The sequence below is a fragment of the Anolis carolinensis genome, chromosome 1, assembly GCF_035594765.1.
Source record: "Anolis carolinensis isolate JA03-04 chromosome 1, rAnoCar3.1.pri, whole genome shotgun sequence".
NCBI lineage: Eukaryota > Metazoa > Chordata > Lepidosauria > Squamata > Dactyloidae > Anolis > Anolis carolinensis.
In genome coordinates, this window is record NC_085841.1 from 366,848,870 (window position 1) to 366,863,097 (window position 14,228).

Below are 14,228 nucleotides of genomic sequence, written 5' to 3' on the forward strand. Positions count from 1 at the left end.
TGACCAGCAGAACCAACCACAGCGTTTGAATTTTGTGAAATAATAATAAAGGTATATAATTGTATATAAGGGACAGAAAAGCCCTGCCCTACTTGTTAAGCTGCAGTGTAATGCAGACGCTTGCACTGCAAAGCTTGACAAACTGTAGTAGAGGTTTAACGCACCTGCCAACAAAGAGAGAAGATGTTAGCTCCAAACGTCACCAGGAGTGACCAAGTGCAAACAGAAAGCCCTGGCCAAAAGTGGCACCGGGTTCTGGCAGCCAAGGAGTCCCTTTTCCTGGCAGTGGACTAGTCATCCTTTGGCTCTCAGGACCACAAGCAAAGCCTGGGTACCCCTACACAGGTACATACCTCATCCGACTGCTTCATGTTGCCGTGGCGCTTCTCCATGTCGGCATACTTTTTCCAGTAGCCGTAACAATATGGGTAATGCACGAAAAACCTGTCAAAGGCTTTCCTGGCGGCGAGTAAATGGTTCTGGGAGAAAACACACAGTCCGGTTTAAGGCTTTCCAAAGGACATGGGAAATACACACTAATCCACTCATCATCCACCTTGGCACTGGGGTAACACAGATCCCACATACTTGGGCCCTCCTGGTATTTTGGACTTCAACTCCCACAATTTCTAACAGCCAAGGCTGTTAGGAATTGTGAGAGTTGAAGTCTAAAACACCTGAGGGAGAGCCGAATTTACCCATGCCTGCCTTAGGGAATACCTTAAGAAATTCCACCCAGAAGTCCAGTCTTGCTATGAATCAGTGTGCCGAGTCTGTGAAACAAAGGTACACAAGTGGGCACTACAACCACCAGCCTGCAACAGTCCCAAAACCCTGACCATCAATGAAAGTCACCTTCTTTTGAAGATATTCCAACAGACAGCTTTAAGTTAAAAGAAGGCAATTCCCCTTTAGGTTATGATGCTTAAGGGTGGATCTTTGGTCTTAGTTTTAAGCTCCTACCAGATATTAGAACCTGTCCAGAACATCCTTGAGATGAGGACGGTAAAAATCAAAATGTATTAAATCAATTTATGGTCTCTGAAATGGGGAGACCAGGAAAATACGAAGAATGTCCCACAGAACAGTTCATTCAAAGCACAGAAAGCAAAGTCTGTAGTTTTGGACTGAAGGAAGAATAAGGTCATCTGCTCCAATCTCCCATTCTGACAGCTAGGCTTTGGTATATAAATGCCTCCTTCAAGAGAAGGGCATTAAATTCCCACCACTTGGCTCTGCTGGCTAGGGCTGATGGAAATTGTGCTCCAACCACATCTGGGGGCACATGACACCCACTTAATACTCAGATTCTCACAAATGCTGTAGACTCTCCTTCAGTGCTCAATCCTCCAAGAATTAGCTACCAGACCTGCCCCAAGGAGGGGGACTGGGATAGAGAGGGATCGGGACATCAAGCTCTATGAGGAACGGTGGAAACATCTGGCTTGCAGGAGAAAAGGTGAGGAAGAGACACTGTGCAGATCTTCAAATATCCCAAGCACCGCCACACATTCAAAATGAAACTATCTTATTTTTCTAGTGCTCTTCAGCACAGGACTAGAGCCACCTCCATAAAGGATAATTAAGTATTTCAGTTCAAACGCAGAATGGGATATTCAGTTCTGTGTAGTAAATCTAAGTGAAAATAAGCATTGTAGATCAGATTAAAGCACCAGTTCTGCATTTTCTGGGGAAAGAAGGCATCTAATGGGAATAGATTGTTGCAAGCTCTCCTTAGGAGGAAAAATCCTAAGTAGTTAGAGATTCACCTGTCGGAGATGGATATGGCATTGAGAGTCATGAAATGACAGGTGATGGAACAATTGCCCATAACTACTATTATGTGCTTGTCCAGCAAAGTTTAACAAACATATCTAAGGGAAATGCAAAACAGAAGACTGAACAACAGGCTACCAAGATCTTTTAGGCTTGAAGGCAAGTTTTATTTTGTTTAGTGAGTTGCTTCACTTCTGCACTTTATGGGGCTGGTATTGTGTGCAGTCACTATTTTTGCTGCCTGCTGGGTTTTATAGTACCCTTTAAATTATTAGGGGTTTTATTGCTGTTTGTAGTAAATTGGGTTAATTTTATTGTTGTTAACTTACATCTTTTTATATATTGTTGTATTTGTATATTGCTGCACTACGTATTGAGTGCTTTCTTTGAACTGCCCCAAGCCCCAATGAGATGGTGACAGGATACAAATAAAGCTATTATTATTATTATTATTCTCCCCACTGTGGCACCCCACTTGAATGCTACCTTTCCAACAAGTTTCCAACAAAATTTCCACAAAGTAAAAAATAATGGTACCACTAGTGAAATGCATATAAGACACAAAACAGCAGGACTAAAGCTTATCCTCAAAAGATTGGAGAAATCAGAAATGAAGTAAATGGGAGGAAAACCCCAGAGTAAAGGGACCTCCCTCCCCATATTAACTGCTCAACTGGGATCATATTGCTCCGCCATCATTTGTCCTCAGTAATACTGAAAGAACAGACAATAAGGTGGTGACGATGAGCCGGCAAGGTGCTTCATATAGTTCTGGCTGCCACACTCTTCCAGCAGGAACTTGTTTTTGCCAGTATCAGAAAACTACCATTAATCATTAGACAGACTATTTAAGGCCAATGACAGATAATTTCTATGGGCTCTAAGAGATTAATCTAAGAACTCAGACTGAAATCCAACTGAAAGCTTCAAAGTGAAGCTTTGAAGTTTAAGTGTAAATAAAAACCCTTATAAAACATTTTACTCTGCTGCTTTGGGAAATCAATGCACATGTCATTTGCAAAGAACCACCTGGCAAAGAACCAAAACGAACATTTTCAAAGAGCTGGAAATCATTAGTCATGTGTTGAAACGGCTCTTCAAAATGCTATAATCAGGCGATTTCAAAAGACAAAGAATGTTTCAAAGTATCAGGGTTATAAATGCATTTTTATCTTGTCTGCCTTCTTGTTTTGAAAGGTCTTTGGCAAGAAAGAGAACTACATAAATTCTGCAGGCACAAATAACAACAAAACAAATTCACAGCACAAACAAAAACTTTGAACACTCATTTTTACCAAAGAGCATCCTGATAGGATCTAGGTTGCCAAAAACACTTTGAAACAGTTTTAGATTCTTATAATTTTGCAGACACAATTCAAGCTGCTTTGTATGTCACAAACTATTGAAGGGGAGAACACAACAGATTACACTTGCCAGCAGCTTTCTCTTTACTCCTAGAAGACAGCTAGGACCCAGGACTCCATAATCTGTTGAAAGTGATCTTTGAATGTTATTTTCCGCGTGGCAATTTAGAACTCCCATGATTCCAAAGGGAGGTTCTCAGTGGTTGTTTCACTCTTTCAACCTCCTAGCTCTAGAGAACTGACAAAGCCTAAAACCTGGGGAAAAGCACAAGGCTCTGAACCAGCATTCAAGTATAAATGAAGATGAAGGCTGGGATAGAATCTTCCTTGTTGCCTTTGCATTTGGAAGTGAAATTTTTTCTGTCCTAGCAAGGTACTAAGAACTGACTGCAAATGCTTTTAATAGTATGCTGTTTTGGTGATAGTTAGTATTTTTTTGTCGTTTAATGAATTTGCTTTAAATGGTTTTAATTCAACTGATAATTCAACTACATTTTAGTAACAACTTTTTATATCTTCTACTTGGGTTTTTAACATTTTTTATTTTCAATTTTTGTTAAGCCACCATGAGTCCCAACATTCAGGAAAATATGAGATAGACAGGTGGTCGTCCATACCCAAAGATTCTGCACCCAGAGCTTCAACCATACAAGGCTTCAAATTATTTTGAAATCCAAACAGCAAACCTTGACCTTGCCATTCAGGGATTAGGCCATTTTATGACACTATTTTTATAATGGGACTTGAGCATCCAGCGGATACTAAGGGCTAACTGTAAGTCACTGCAAGAAAGAAGGATATTTTTTTGTGTCAGACAGTGCCCACTCTGGCCGGCAGCAGCAGCTCTTTGGGGCTTCATGCATGGCATCTTCCTAGGCTTACCTGAGGATCCCTTTTGCAGCCTCAGCCAAGGATGAAACAGTCCAGGGCAGCTTGGGGATGAGAACTGAAGAGCAAAACTGGCATATATTGAAACAACAAATTATCAGCAAAACAGGACCAGAGGGAAGAAAGACCAAAATACTCACCTCTTGCTCGACATACTGCAGGAGATAGACCCAGCCTGTGAAATCCTGTGGATTGGTTTCAACTACGTTCCAGAACTTGTCAAACTCAAGAGGGAAGGAGTCCTCGGAGTCCTCAGTTTTGTCTTCCTCAGCGCCTGGCGCTTCACAGTCCTGAGCCTCCTCCTCCTCCTGGGGCTGAGCACTGGGGGAATTGTCCGGGGACTGCTCCATCTCTGTGACGCTCATAATTTCAGTGCTGAAATCCGACGGCTGCTCGCTCTGGGCTTCACTATCTTTACCCATGTTCTCCGTTTTCAAATCAGTGCTGTCGTCCTTAGGATCGGAACACTGCATAGCGATCAAAGCACTTCTTGTTCCGTTATGAAGTAGCCTGTGAAAGCAGAAGAGCACCATCATCTCCCAAAGAAGGCAACTCACAGTGTTCACTTCTATCATGGTATAGATGAATTGAGGAAGACCAAAAACATAGGGAACTAAGGCTCAAAAGAAGGGTCCAGACATTCAAAGCAAAGGCCAAAACTGAGGTAAGATGCTAAAACATCAGAGACAGAACCATCTCATCATCACACACACAAAAGGGTCTCAAAACAGCAGATGTGCAAAACACTATATGAAGAATAAACAACCGTCTGTCTCAGTTGACACTGAGAATCAAAATCAAGACCGGCCTGACACCAGAATTACTCTTTCTTCTCACAGATCCGCCTGAGCACACCAATTCAGAGTAGATGGGAAAGACTGACCAAGCATCTGTGCATCTTCAAAGGGTAACTGAACTTATTCTGCCATTTGCAATGTACGAGCAGAATGCCATGAGGAGAAAGATCCATTTTGGGCAGAGGATAAAGCCCTGGAACTATTCAGTGCTCAAGTTTAATCCTGTAGTCTGAACTGTGATATGAAAAACATGCTAGAAAATAAATAAACAGGTTTATTTGAAGTACCTATAGCCCACCCTTCAGCCAAAAAGGACCCCAGAGACAATCATTTTGTGTTCTAAAGACGTGCCAATAGCTTTGTAAAAATTCTGCACTATCTGAGCTTATCCATTCCTTCTCTATTTTCATCAGTTTAGACTATGTTGATTGTAGAGTTTTCCCTTCATACTCATTTCAAAAGCAAGTAATAACAGCCCTTCAAAAGTAGACTTTGCAATGCTATTCAAAACCTGTCAGTCCTTCTGGTGTGATATTGCAGACTAGAGCATGGCAATTCATGCACGCAAGCTCCCTCACTCTCAAACATGTGCCCAAAGAACAGCCTGCCAATTTCAAGTTTTCAATTCACTGGTTTAAACACGTCCAAAGAGCCTTTGCCAACTATGGGGAAGCCAATATTGCCAATCCAACTTCAGTGGAGGCCTATCTCAGATCAACATCCAAGGAGAGAGATCATCTTTCCCACTAGTTACAAAGAGAAGCTGTATTACTCAAGTTGATATCTGATACTCTTCAGCTGCCCTCTTCATTACTGTGCCTGCACAATCCAAGTTCCACAAACCCTCAAAACCATAAAATAACCATATTCCCTATTTTCAGAAGCCAACCAGGAAGAGGGAGGGAAGAGCCCTTACCAAACCCGACCCCCATATAATGAAGTAACAGCCATAGATGCTTCTGGCAGCCCTTCTTCTGTAGGCCTTCTTGGCAAACCAACCTAATAATCATAGGGTTAGACTCCTGTATTTGTAGAACTGGAAAGGTCTACCTAGCTCAGCCCCTGTCATTGCTAAAGCAGTCTTGGCAAGCAAAGTCCTCATCTTGGTGGTGGATTCTAAAAGCTGTTGACACTAAGGCTTCCAAATCAACAGAGCCTCTTCTATTCACAGTATGTCCATACACCTGAATAGCAATTCTTCAAAGCTCCAACAGCCTTTATAGCGCATTGCAATGCAAAAGAAAGGCCTCCTACTTTGGACAACTGGCAAAAGCCTGCAATTAGGGTGTGGCAAAAAACCTTTCCCATCCCAACCCTGAGGGTCAGGCATCGCTTCTGTGATAATCCCTAACTTTGCAGGACCAAAGGCCTGCAAAGGGATTGTCTGCATATTTTAATCAAGATGGACACACTACCTGTCAGGCTTTGATGTGGGGATCCTCCCACACTGCTTTTAAGGGTACCACTTAGTAATCTCTAACTAAGGTGTGGACTAAATGACAGCAACCAATCAGAGCAGGGCTGTAATTGAAAAGGCAAAAGAAATTCAGTTCCCAGTAACTCTGCCTGGGAAACACATCCTAAGCAATGTTTCAAGGGAAAAAAGTAACACCTTTATCACACCATTCTAGCTGGAAGGTGAAATTGAGAAGAACGCTGTGCCCAGCAAGGAGAACCCTTACCCAAGGCTCTTCTTTTCAAAAGATGAGAAGAATCTATCACTTCATTCAGAGACTGAAAGAAAAAAAACGGTACCATGCGTGGGCAGTACATGTTTTGAATTTCAGTTGTCACTCCTCCAGAAATAGAAGGTTTCACAACTCCAGAAAGAAGCTAGAAAATGTAATGGCAGGAAAAAAAATCTAGTAGCTTACTATTATTTTCAGCCTGCATCAATAGGGGAATAGCGTCTAGATCCAGGGAAGTTATGCTCCCCCTTATTCTATTCTGCCTTGGTCAGACCACACCTGGAATACTGTGTCCAATTCTGGGCACCACAGTTGAAGGGAGATGTTGACAAGCTGGAAAGCGTCCAGAGGAGGGCGACTAAAATGATTAAGGGTCTGGAGAACAAGCCCTATGAGGAGCGGCTTAAAGAGCTGGGCATGTTTAGCCTGCAGAAGAGAAGGCTGAGAGGAGACATGATAGCCATGTACAAATACGTGAAGGGAAGTCATAGGGAGGAGGGAGCAAGCTTGTTTTCTGCTGCCCTGCAGACTAGGACACGGAACAATGGCTTCAAACTACAGGAAAGGAGATTCCACCTGAATATCAGGAAGAACTTCCTCACTGTGAGAGCTGTTCGACAGTGGAACTCTCTCCCCCGGACTGTGGTGGAGGCTCCTTGTTTGGAGGCTTTTAAGCAGAGGCTGGATGGCCATCTGTCGGGGGTGCTTTGAATGCGATTTCCTGCTTCTTAGCAGGGGGTTGGACTGGATGGCCCATGAGGTCTCTTCCAACTCTACTATTCTATGATTCTATGATTCTATCACAATATTTTAGGTCACAATATTTTAAGCCTAAGCAGAGAATTGCTTGAAGATCCACTGAGAGAAATACTTTGCAGTATTTCCCATTTTGGGACCATACCTTTGGAATGTGCTCTCCTTGGAAACCTATGTGGGACCACATTTCAGCACCAAGCACAAATAGTACTCTTTACCAAAGCCTCCTGGGTCTAAGAAACTTGACTTGAATCTGTATAAACATATAGTTTTCACAAAGTTTGCAATTACTCAGTTTCTTCAGGTTATTCCATTCATGTTATATGTATTAGGCGGTTTTAAATTACTATAGCCTACATGCTGCCCTGAAATCTTATGATACTAGGTAGGAAATAAGTTTTTATTTTGTCAGATAAGTATAGAAACCATATCCAACAACATAGAAAACTATGGAGAAAACTTTCCTTACCTTAAGGCTGTCATTTTAGGCTGCTTTGTTTTAGGTAAGCCTTCCTAAACAGGAAGAGATTTCCTTCTCATGAAATGTGAATATGACTGACTCGCACACATATCTAATAGCAGTTCGAAGATTAACCAGCAAGGAACCGACCTTTCATTTTAATTATTTTAATTATTTATTGGAAAGAAAACAGCTATTTTAGGTCACTGTAAAGGGCAAAATACTCCCAATGTGAATTAACATTCTGAACAAATTCACATTGGGACTCATAATACATTTAAGTTGTTAAAGAAAAGGTAGAATTTCTGAAGAGAAAAGTAAAAATAAGACACAGTCTAAAAGATGGGGTCCCAGGGTCTAATGATCCAAAACCTAAATGTTCACTGACACTGAATGATTTGAGATGTTTTTACATCTTTGGTAAAACACACTCACACATGGAATTTCTATTCTTCTAGGAGGAAATGAAGTTGCTTTCAAGTATGTATCTGACCTATAGTGACCCTAAGAACTTATCACAGGGTTTTCTTGGTGAGATTTGTTCGGAAGAGGCCCCTATGGCATAATCACTCCTTGAGAAAGGGGATTAAATGACAGGAGGGGGCAGTGAAGGCCACAAAACCATTCACTTCGCCTTCTCCTCAATGCTCAGTGTGACTCACACAAATAAAGGGCACTAGAATAAAACGTTACTATATTTAAAGCCAAAGGTAACTTCCCAAAGAACAGCAGCAATAAAAGAAAGCCTAAAACCGTCAGGGAGTCTTGGAGGGCCTGGGCTCAAGGCCAAGGAATGTGCATCCAACTCTCTCCCCAAGGCAGACAATGGGGAAACACAATGCACACTCCTGTCCCTGAGTGGCTTATGCCCCACAGATACTGTCTGCACAGAAATGCAGCTGGTTCTCACAGCCGGGGAGAGAAAATGGCCTGAGATTCAGGGACTGAGGTGTGGGGTGCAAAGGGTGTCTCCCCAAGACTGTATGGGGATATTCCTAAGCTGGTCTAGGCCCATGAGCTGAAGATCCCTACCTTACCCTAGAAGGACAGGAATAAGCACAACCCGCCATTAATTGAAATAAGCAGCACATTTCCCATTTTTATACAGAAAACTCATCCCTACTCACAAGAATCAACACATGTTTACATTTTGGTCTTCAAAAGTGTAGGGCAAAGGAGCACAATTAAACAGACCAAATCTGTAACAACAGGGAATTTACTTTGCTGGTCTTATTTCTGCTACTGAATGCCTTCAAATCATTCCTGACTCAGAGCCCCTAAGGTGAAGTTATCACTGAGTTTTCTGGGCAAAACTTCCTCAGAGGGAGTCTGACCTTAACTCTGCCTTCCTTCTGAGGCTAAGAGCGATTTGCCCACGGTCATTCACTGGGTTCTCATGGCTGAGAGGGGACTTGAACTCTGATCTTCCAAGTCCTAGTCCAACCACTGCATCTTCTCTCAATTCTTTGTCATTTGTTTCCATTAAAAAAAAAATATCAAGTGAACAAAAGCACTTTATTTTTCATTCCAGCCACAGCTAGCCCTTTTTGCAGAGAGGATTTTCAATTAAAGCAAACTGGTCTTTGACATTGGCAGGTCACTTGGAAGGACATACCACCAGGATACGTCAGAGAGCAAACAGACCAGAGGAATGTATTCCTGGCAAACTTTCCTGTTCTACATGGAAGGAAATCTCCACAGTAGAAATAAGGACAGCATTAAGAGAGAATTCAGACAAAAAAATAACCTGGAAGAAGTCAGAAATTAAAAGTCTGTTGTAGCAGTTTGCCAGGAAGCAATAAAAGCCATAACCCATCCTACATTTCCACCTATACCTACTCACAAGTAAGTAAATTTACGAGGTATGTTCCCAGTTAACTGTGCATCAAACTACAGCTTTAGTCTGGGCTCATTTCAAGATATTAAGCAGCTGGAACAAAAGTGCTAAGCAGATCACAAATTACATGTGCAATAACTGAGAATGCATACCAGAAGTTTATTTCATGCAGCAAAGTCAATGACAATTCTTTTGTAATATGGTATGTTGTTTTTGCTTGGCCAGTTTATTTTAAATATCTTAACATTAAGATATTTGTGCTATGACCTGCAAAACTACGGAATAGAAAGCATAGGTACTGGTAGATGATTGAGAGAGATGATATTTTCTATTATCCTGGAGCTATCAAATAGCCTCTCTTTTTAGGCTGTCCTTTTTTCAACACATCCTAACATCTGCACACTTTATCTTCAGCTACTATTTAGATTTTACAAGCTACACTTCTGTCAGTGGCAATTAAGCTATTGTGGTTTAGAGAATTTGAAAAACGAAGTACAGCAAAAGAAATATGCAGAAGTGTTCAAAAATAATATATAAATCTTAACTTTCAGACTTGCGATCCACAACAATCCCACCAACTACTCGGATTATCAGGCTACCTGGCCCTGAGCCCAAAAGACTACAGAAGGGCCTCTTCTTATATCGCTCATGCCTGTACACGATGCTAAGCTGTGGTTTAATGCAATATATATGTAGGAGCTGGGGTGAGACTCAGCAAGCGTTGATCAAACCAGGCACTCTCATTTATAACAGGCACAATGCAGTTCCAGAATTAATTCAAACCACAATGTCTGAAGATGGCTCAGTCAGGGCTTTTCTTTCTTGATAAGTCAATCTCACACAAATGTGCCCAGTTTCAGGGAAACAAAATAAACGATCCTGGAGCCATCTAGGCAGCACAGGGAGTGCATGCAAATCTGAATTTTGTTCTGCCCTGTTTCAACTCAACAACCAAAACTGGAAGTTGCAAGACCGCCAAAGAAAAATGTGTTTGGCAAACCTGGAACAAGGGTATTTTTACATCTCATATGATCTCCATGCGCATTTAGACCACAGTCCACCTGCCGCACAACTTCCACCCAAATGCCTGCCCCACACAGCTCTTGCCAATCTCCCCTCTGCTCCCACATGTCTTCCTCTGCCATTTGTCATCCTCTAACCTACATGTCAAGCCAGGAACCCCATTCTCCTCTTTCAACACCTGTTTTCAGTGCCTAAAAAGACACTGAACATTAAACAGTAAGAAAGAAAATGCCTATTCCTACAAAAAGGGGAAAATGCTCCCCTATAAAAAGGGGAAAACACTCTCCTCGAATCTCATGCTTTTGCTTCCTTGAAAATATATATTTTTATAAAGTAAACCGACAAAATATTTTTTATAGAATCATAGAATCCCATAGCTGGAACAGACCCCAGGAGCCAGCCAATCTCCTTCCAGGTAGGAGGACCTGATTAAATCATTCCAACAGATGGCCATCCAGCCTCTACTTTAAAAACCTCCAAAAAAAGGCCACTCCACCAGACTCCAATAATAATAATAATAATAATAATAATAATAATAATAATAATAATAGCTTTATTTATATCCTGCCCCATCTCCCTAAAGGGATTCAGGGCAGCTTACAAGGCAACACAGTGCAAAACAGAACACATAAAATATACAGCAAAATTAGCCAAAAATCAATAAAAACACCGAATAAGATAAAATAACAGAATACAGGGATTAACATCAAAATCAAAATGAAACAACCAATAAAAGCACAATAATAAATTGTAATTAAAAGCAAACTACACAAACTGAGGAGCCCCCGATGGCACAGCGGATTAAACTGCTGAGCTGCTGAACTTCTGACTGAAAGGTCGGTAGTTTGAATCTGGGGAGCAGAGTGAGTGCCCACTGTTAGCCCCAGCCTCTGCCAACCTAGCCATTCGAAAACATGCAAATGTGAGAAAATCAATAGGTACCGCTCCGGCGGGAAGATAACGGTGCTCCATGCAGTCATGCCGGCCACATGGCCTTGGAGGACAACACCAGCTCTCTGGCTTAGAAATGGAGATGAGCACCAATCACCTCCATGTCGGGGGGGGGGGGGGGGGAAACCTTTACCTTAACTATACAAACCGAGTGTAAAGTCCCAGCCACAAAACGGGTTAAATATTAGCATTACAATGTCAGGGTAAAAGTTCATTCTATTTAGGTCATCAAATGTATATGATACATTAACCATTAATCCAAGGCAGCAGATACCAAAGCCAAAGAGCTCTTACAGCCATTACTCTGTTCACACCCTGTTCCACTCACAGGACACCAAATCCAAGGGGGAACCCAACCTTCTGTGCTTTGTCCTGCCATGTACACAATGACAAAAGGGAGTGCCCCCCTCACACAAACACTCTCTTGAGTTATATAGTATGTTGTCATCCAGAGCAAAGGCTCTGAAAGCTTCAACCCTCCTCCCTGGGACTGACAAAGATTATTCTTTGATTAAGACACAGACACACAGACCTGAAGGCCTATGGTAGTTTTGGGTGCAACCAAACTTCTCCCTTTAGTTTTACTGCCCAGCCATTTGGCTATGTTTCCTTTCCTCAACCTCTTGGGGGTTTTCCTTCCCCCAAGTGAAGATAGTAATTGATCCAACCTAGGCTTAAATTTGATAAATAGATCCTATTGTATGTAATCAATAGAACAGAACATATAGCTATTTTAATAAAAGAAAACAAACAAGTGTGACCCTCCAAAGCTTCCCAGAAGAAATTTGAGGAGAGTGGAAGGGAAAGGAGCACGTCTTCAACATCCTGAAGATCTCTACTGTGGTAATACTTCTGTTAGGCTACTCCAGCAGCAGTAGCTGAAAATAAAGATAACATTCTGGATGTGCAAACATTCAAATGTATGGTCTGCACCACACTACACAAATACGCTACTCTGAGGAGGATTGAAATACAGTAGAGTCTCACTTATCCAAGCCTCTGGATTATCCAAGCCATTTTTGTAGTCAATGTTTTCAATATATCATGACATTTTGTTGCTAAATTAGTAAATACAGTAATTACAACATAACATTACTGCGTACTGAACTACTTTTTCTGTCAAATTTGTTGTCTAACATGATGTTTTGGTGCTTCATTTGTAAAATCATAAAATAATTTGATGTTTAATAGGCTTTTCCTTAATCCCTCCTTATTATCCAAGATATTTGCTTATCCAAGCTTCTGCCGGCCCGTTTAGCTTGGATAAGTGACACTCTACTGTATTACGTTTTACAACCTTGACTAGAATACTCTGGCCTGTTGGCAGCAGATAAATTATAAAACAATGGTTATTTTAAGTGTTTTTAATTGTTTTTAAACTGATTAGTTTTGTTACTTTGTAGGTTTAATAGATTTATATGTGTTATTTAATGATATAAACTTTGTGAGTAGTGGTTATAACTTGATATAGCTATTTTAGTCATGCTACTATTTGTTCATTTTGCATTATTTTATGGCATTAAATGTTTGCTGGAAACTGCTCTGTGTCCCCTTGGGGAGATAGGGCAGTTTATAAATAAAGTTGTTGTTGTTATTATTATTATTATTCCAATTCAATGGTCTGAAATTCAGAGTTCTCTGCCAGAGACGCTCCAGTACCCCCATCCAAACTACAAACCCCAGAATTTTGTTAGATGAAGACACTGAGATGACTGCATTTGTTGGGGAGAGGGGGCTAACAGGAGAAGTAAAGAAGCAGAGTAAGAAGATGAGGCAACTGCCTTTTCCCTAAACCCAGACAGGTCTTTCAAGTTTTGGCATTCGTGGTTTCAAAAAAAAGACTGACCCACAAAGAATGACTTTGCCCATGGTTGCAACCCAGTTCTTCTTTCTAGGTACCCTCATCAGGAAATTCCAAGAGAGAAATGTGAAGGAGAATTTCTCCTTTTTGTTGCTGCAGAGAAACCTCATTTTTTCTTCTATGCTTGGACTGTAGGCCAGGTGAGAGAAGCGAAAGGGGCAACGCTCAGCAGGAACAAACTGAGGAGGCATCACAGACGCTTCTGTAGAATTTCACAGGCCTTTGCTGAAGGTCACCATGATCTTAAACAAGGCTGGAAGATGTTGGACAAAATAAGTCCGGATATATCAATAAAATTGGTGGCCTTTCCACCCAAAGAATAAAGAGAGAAGTGATTTATCGCCCCTTTCATCTCTGGCCCTGTATGTGCAAAGGGATGTACCTGCCTGACAAGGTTATCTGAGGGAATATGACTTGTTAAAGGTCACCAGTGGGCTTTCACAGCTGAGTGAGGATTCAAACTCATCGTCCAACCACCACACAATTACCTTCATGTAGTGAGTCTCCTTGGGTCAAACTCCAGAAGAAAAGCAGCACGTAAAATAAAATGAGTGAATAATTTCTCTGCTATGGAAACCCTCCCCTCAGAGGCCCTTCAGGGCTTAATTAATTTTATCCGAATTCCCACAAGTTTCTTGTGGTTTTATGTTGGTTTAAAATTGTCTCCCTCTTAAGCATCAAGTCACTGAATAAGAGTTTAGCTTTCTACAAACAACTCCTATGGTTTTAAAAATATTCTAATTTGAAACCGCAAGATAGAAGAAGAATTTAAATATTCAAATAAATAAATGCTTGCTAGTCAGCTTTTACTCTTCTTTGCCTCCCAT

General features: G+C 41.3%; 1 protein-coding gene across 2 annotated transcripts in view; it reads right to left on the reverse strand.

The window, feature by feature from the left end:
* The window catches only part of prpf39 (pre-mRNA processing factor 39), a 41,542-nt gene that overhangs the window by 20,997 nt on the left and 6,317 nt on the right, over positions 1–14,228 (reverse strand). Inside the window, exons 1-3 of one of the 2 annotated variants that reach the window (XM_062968732.1) lie at positions 11,532–11,584; positions 4,169–4,538; positions 354–479 (exon numbers count right to left, since the gene is read on the reverse strand). In XM_062968732.1, the coding sequence (XP_062824802.1) occupies positions 354–479; positions 4,169–4,538; positions 11,532–11,569 (534 nt within the window). In that variant the 5' untranslated portion in view covers positions 11,570–11,584. Of the gene's footprint in view, positions 1–353; positions 480–4,168; positions 4,539–11,531; positions 11,585–14,228 lie in introns of those variants that run through there. The other variant, XM_062968733.1, reaches the window with a different exon arrangement.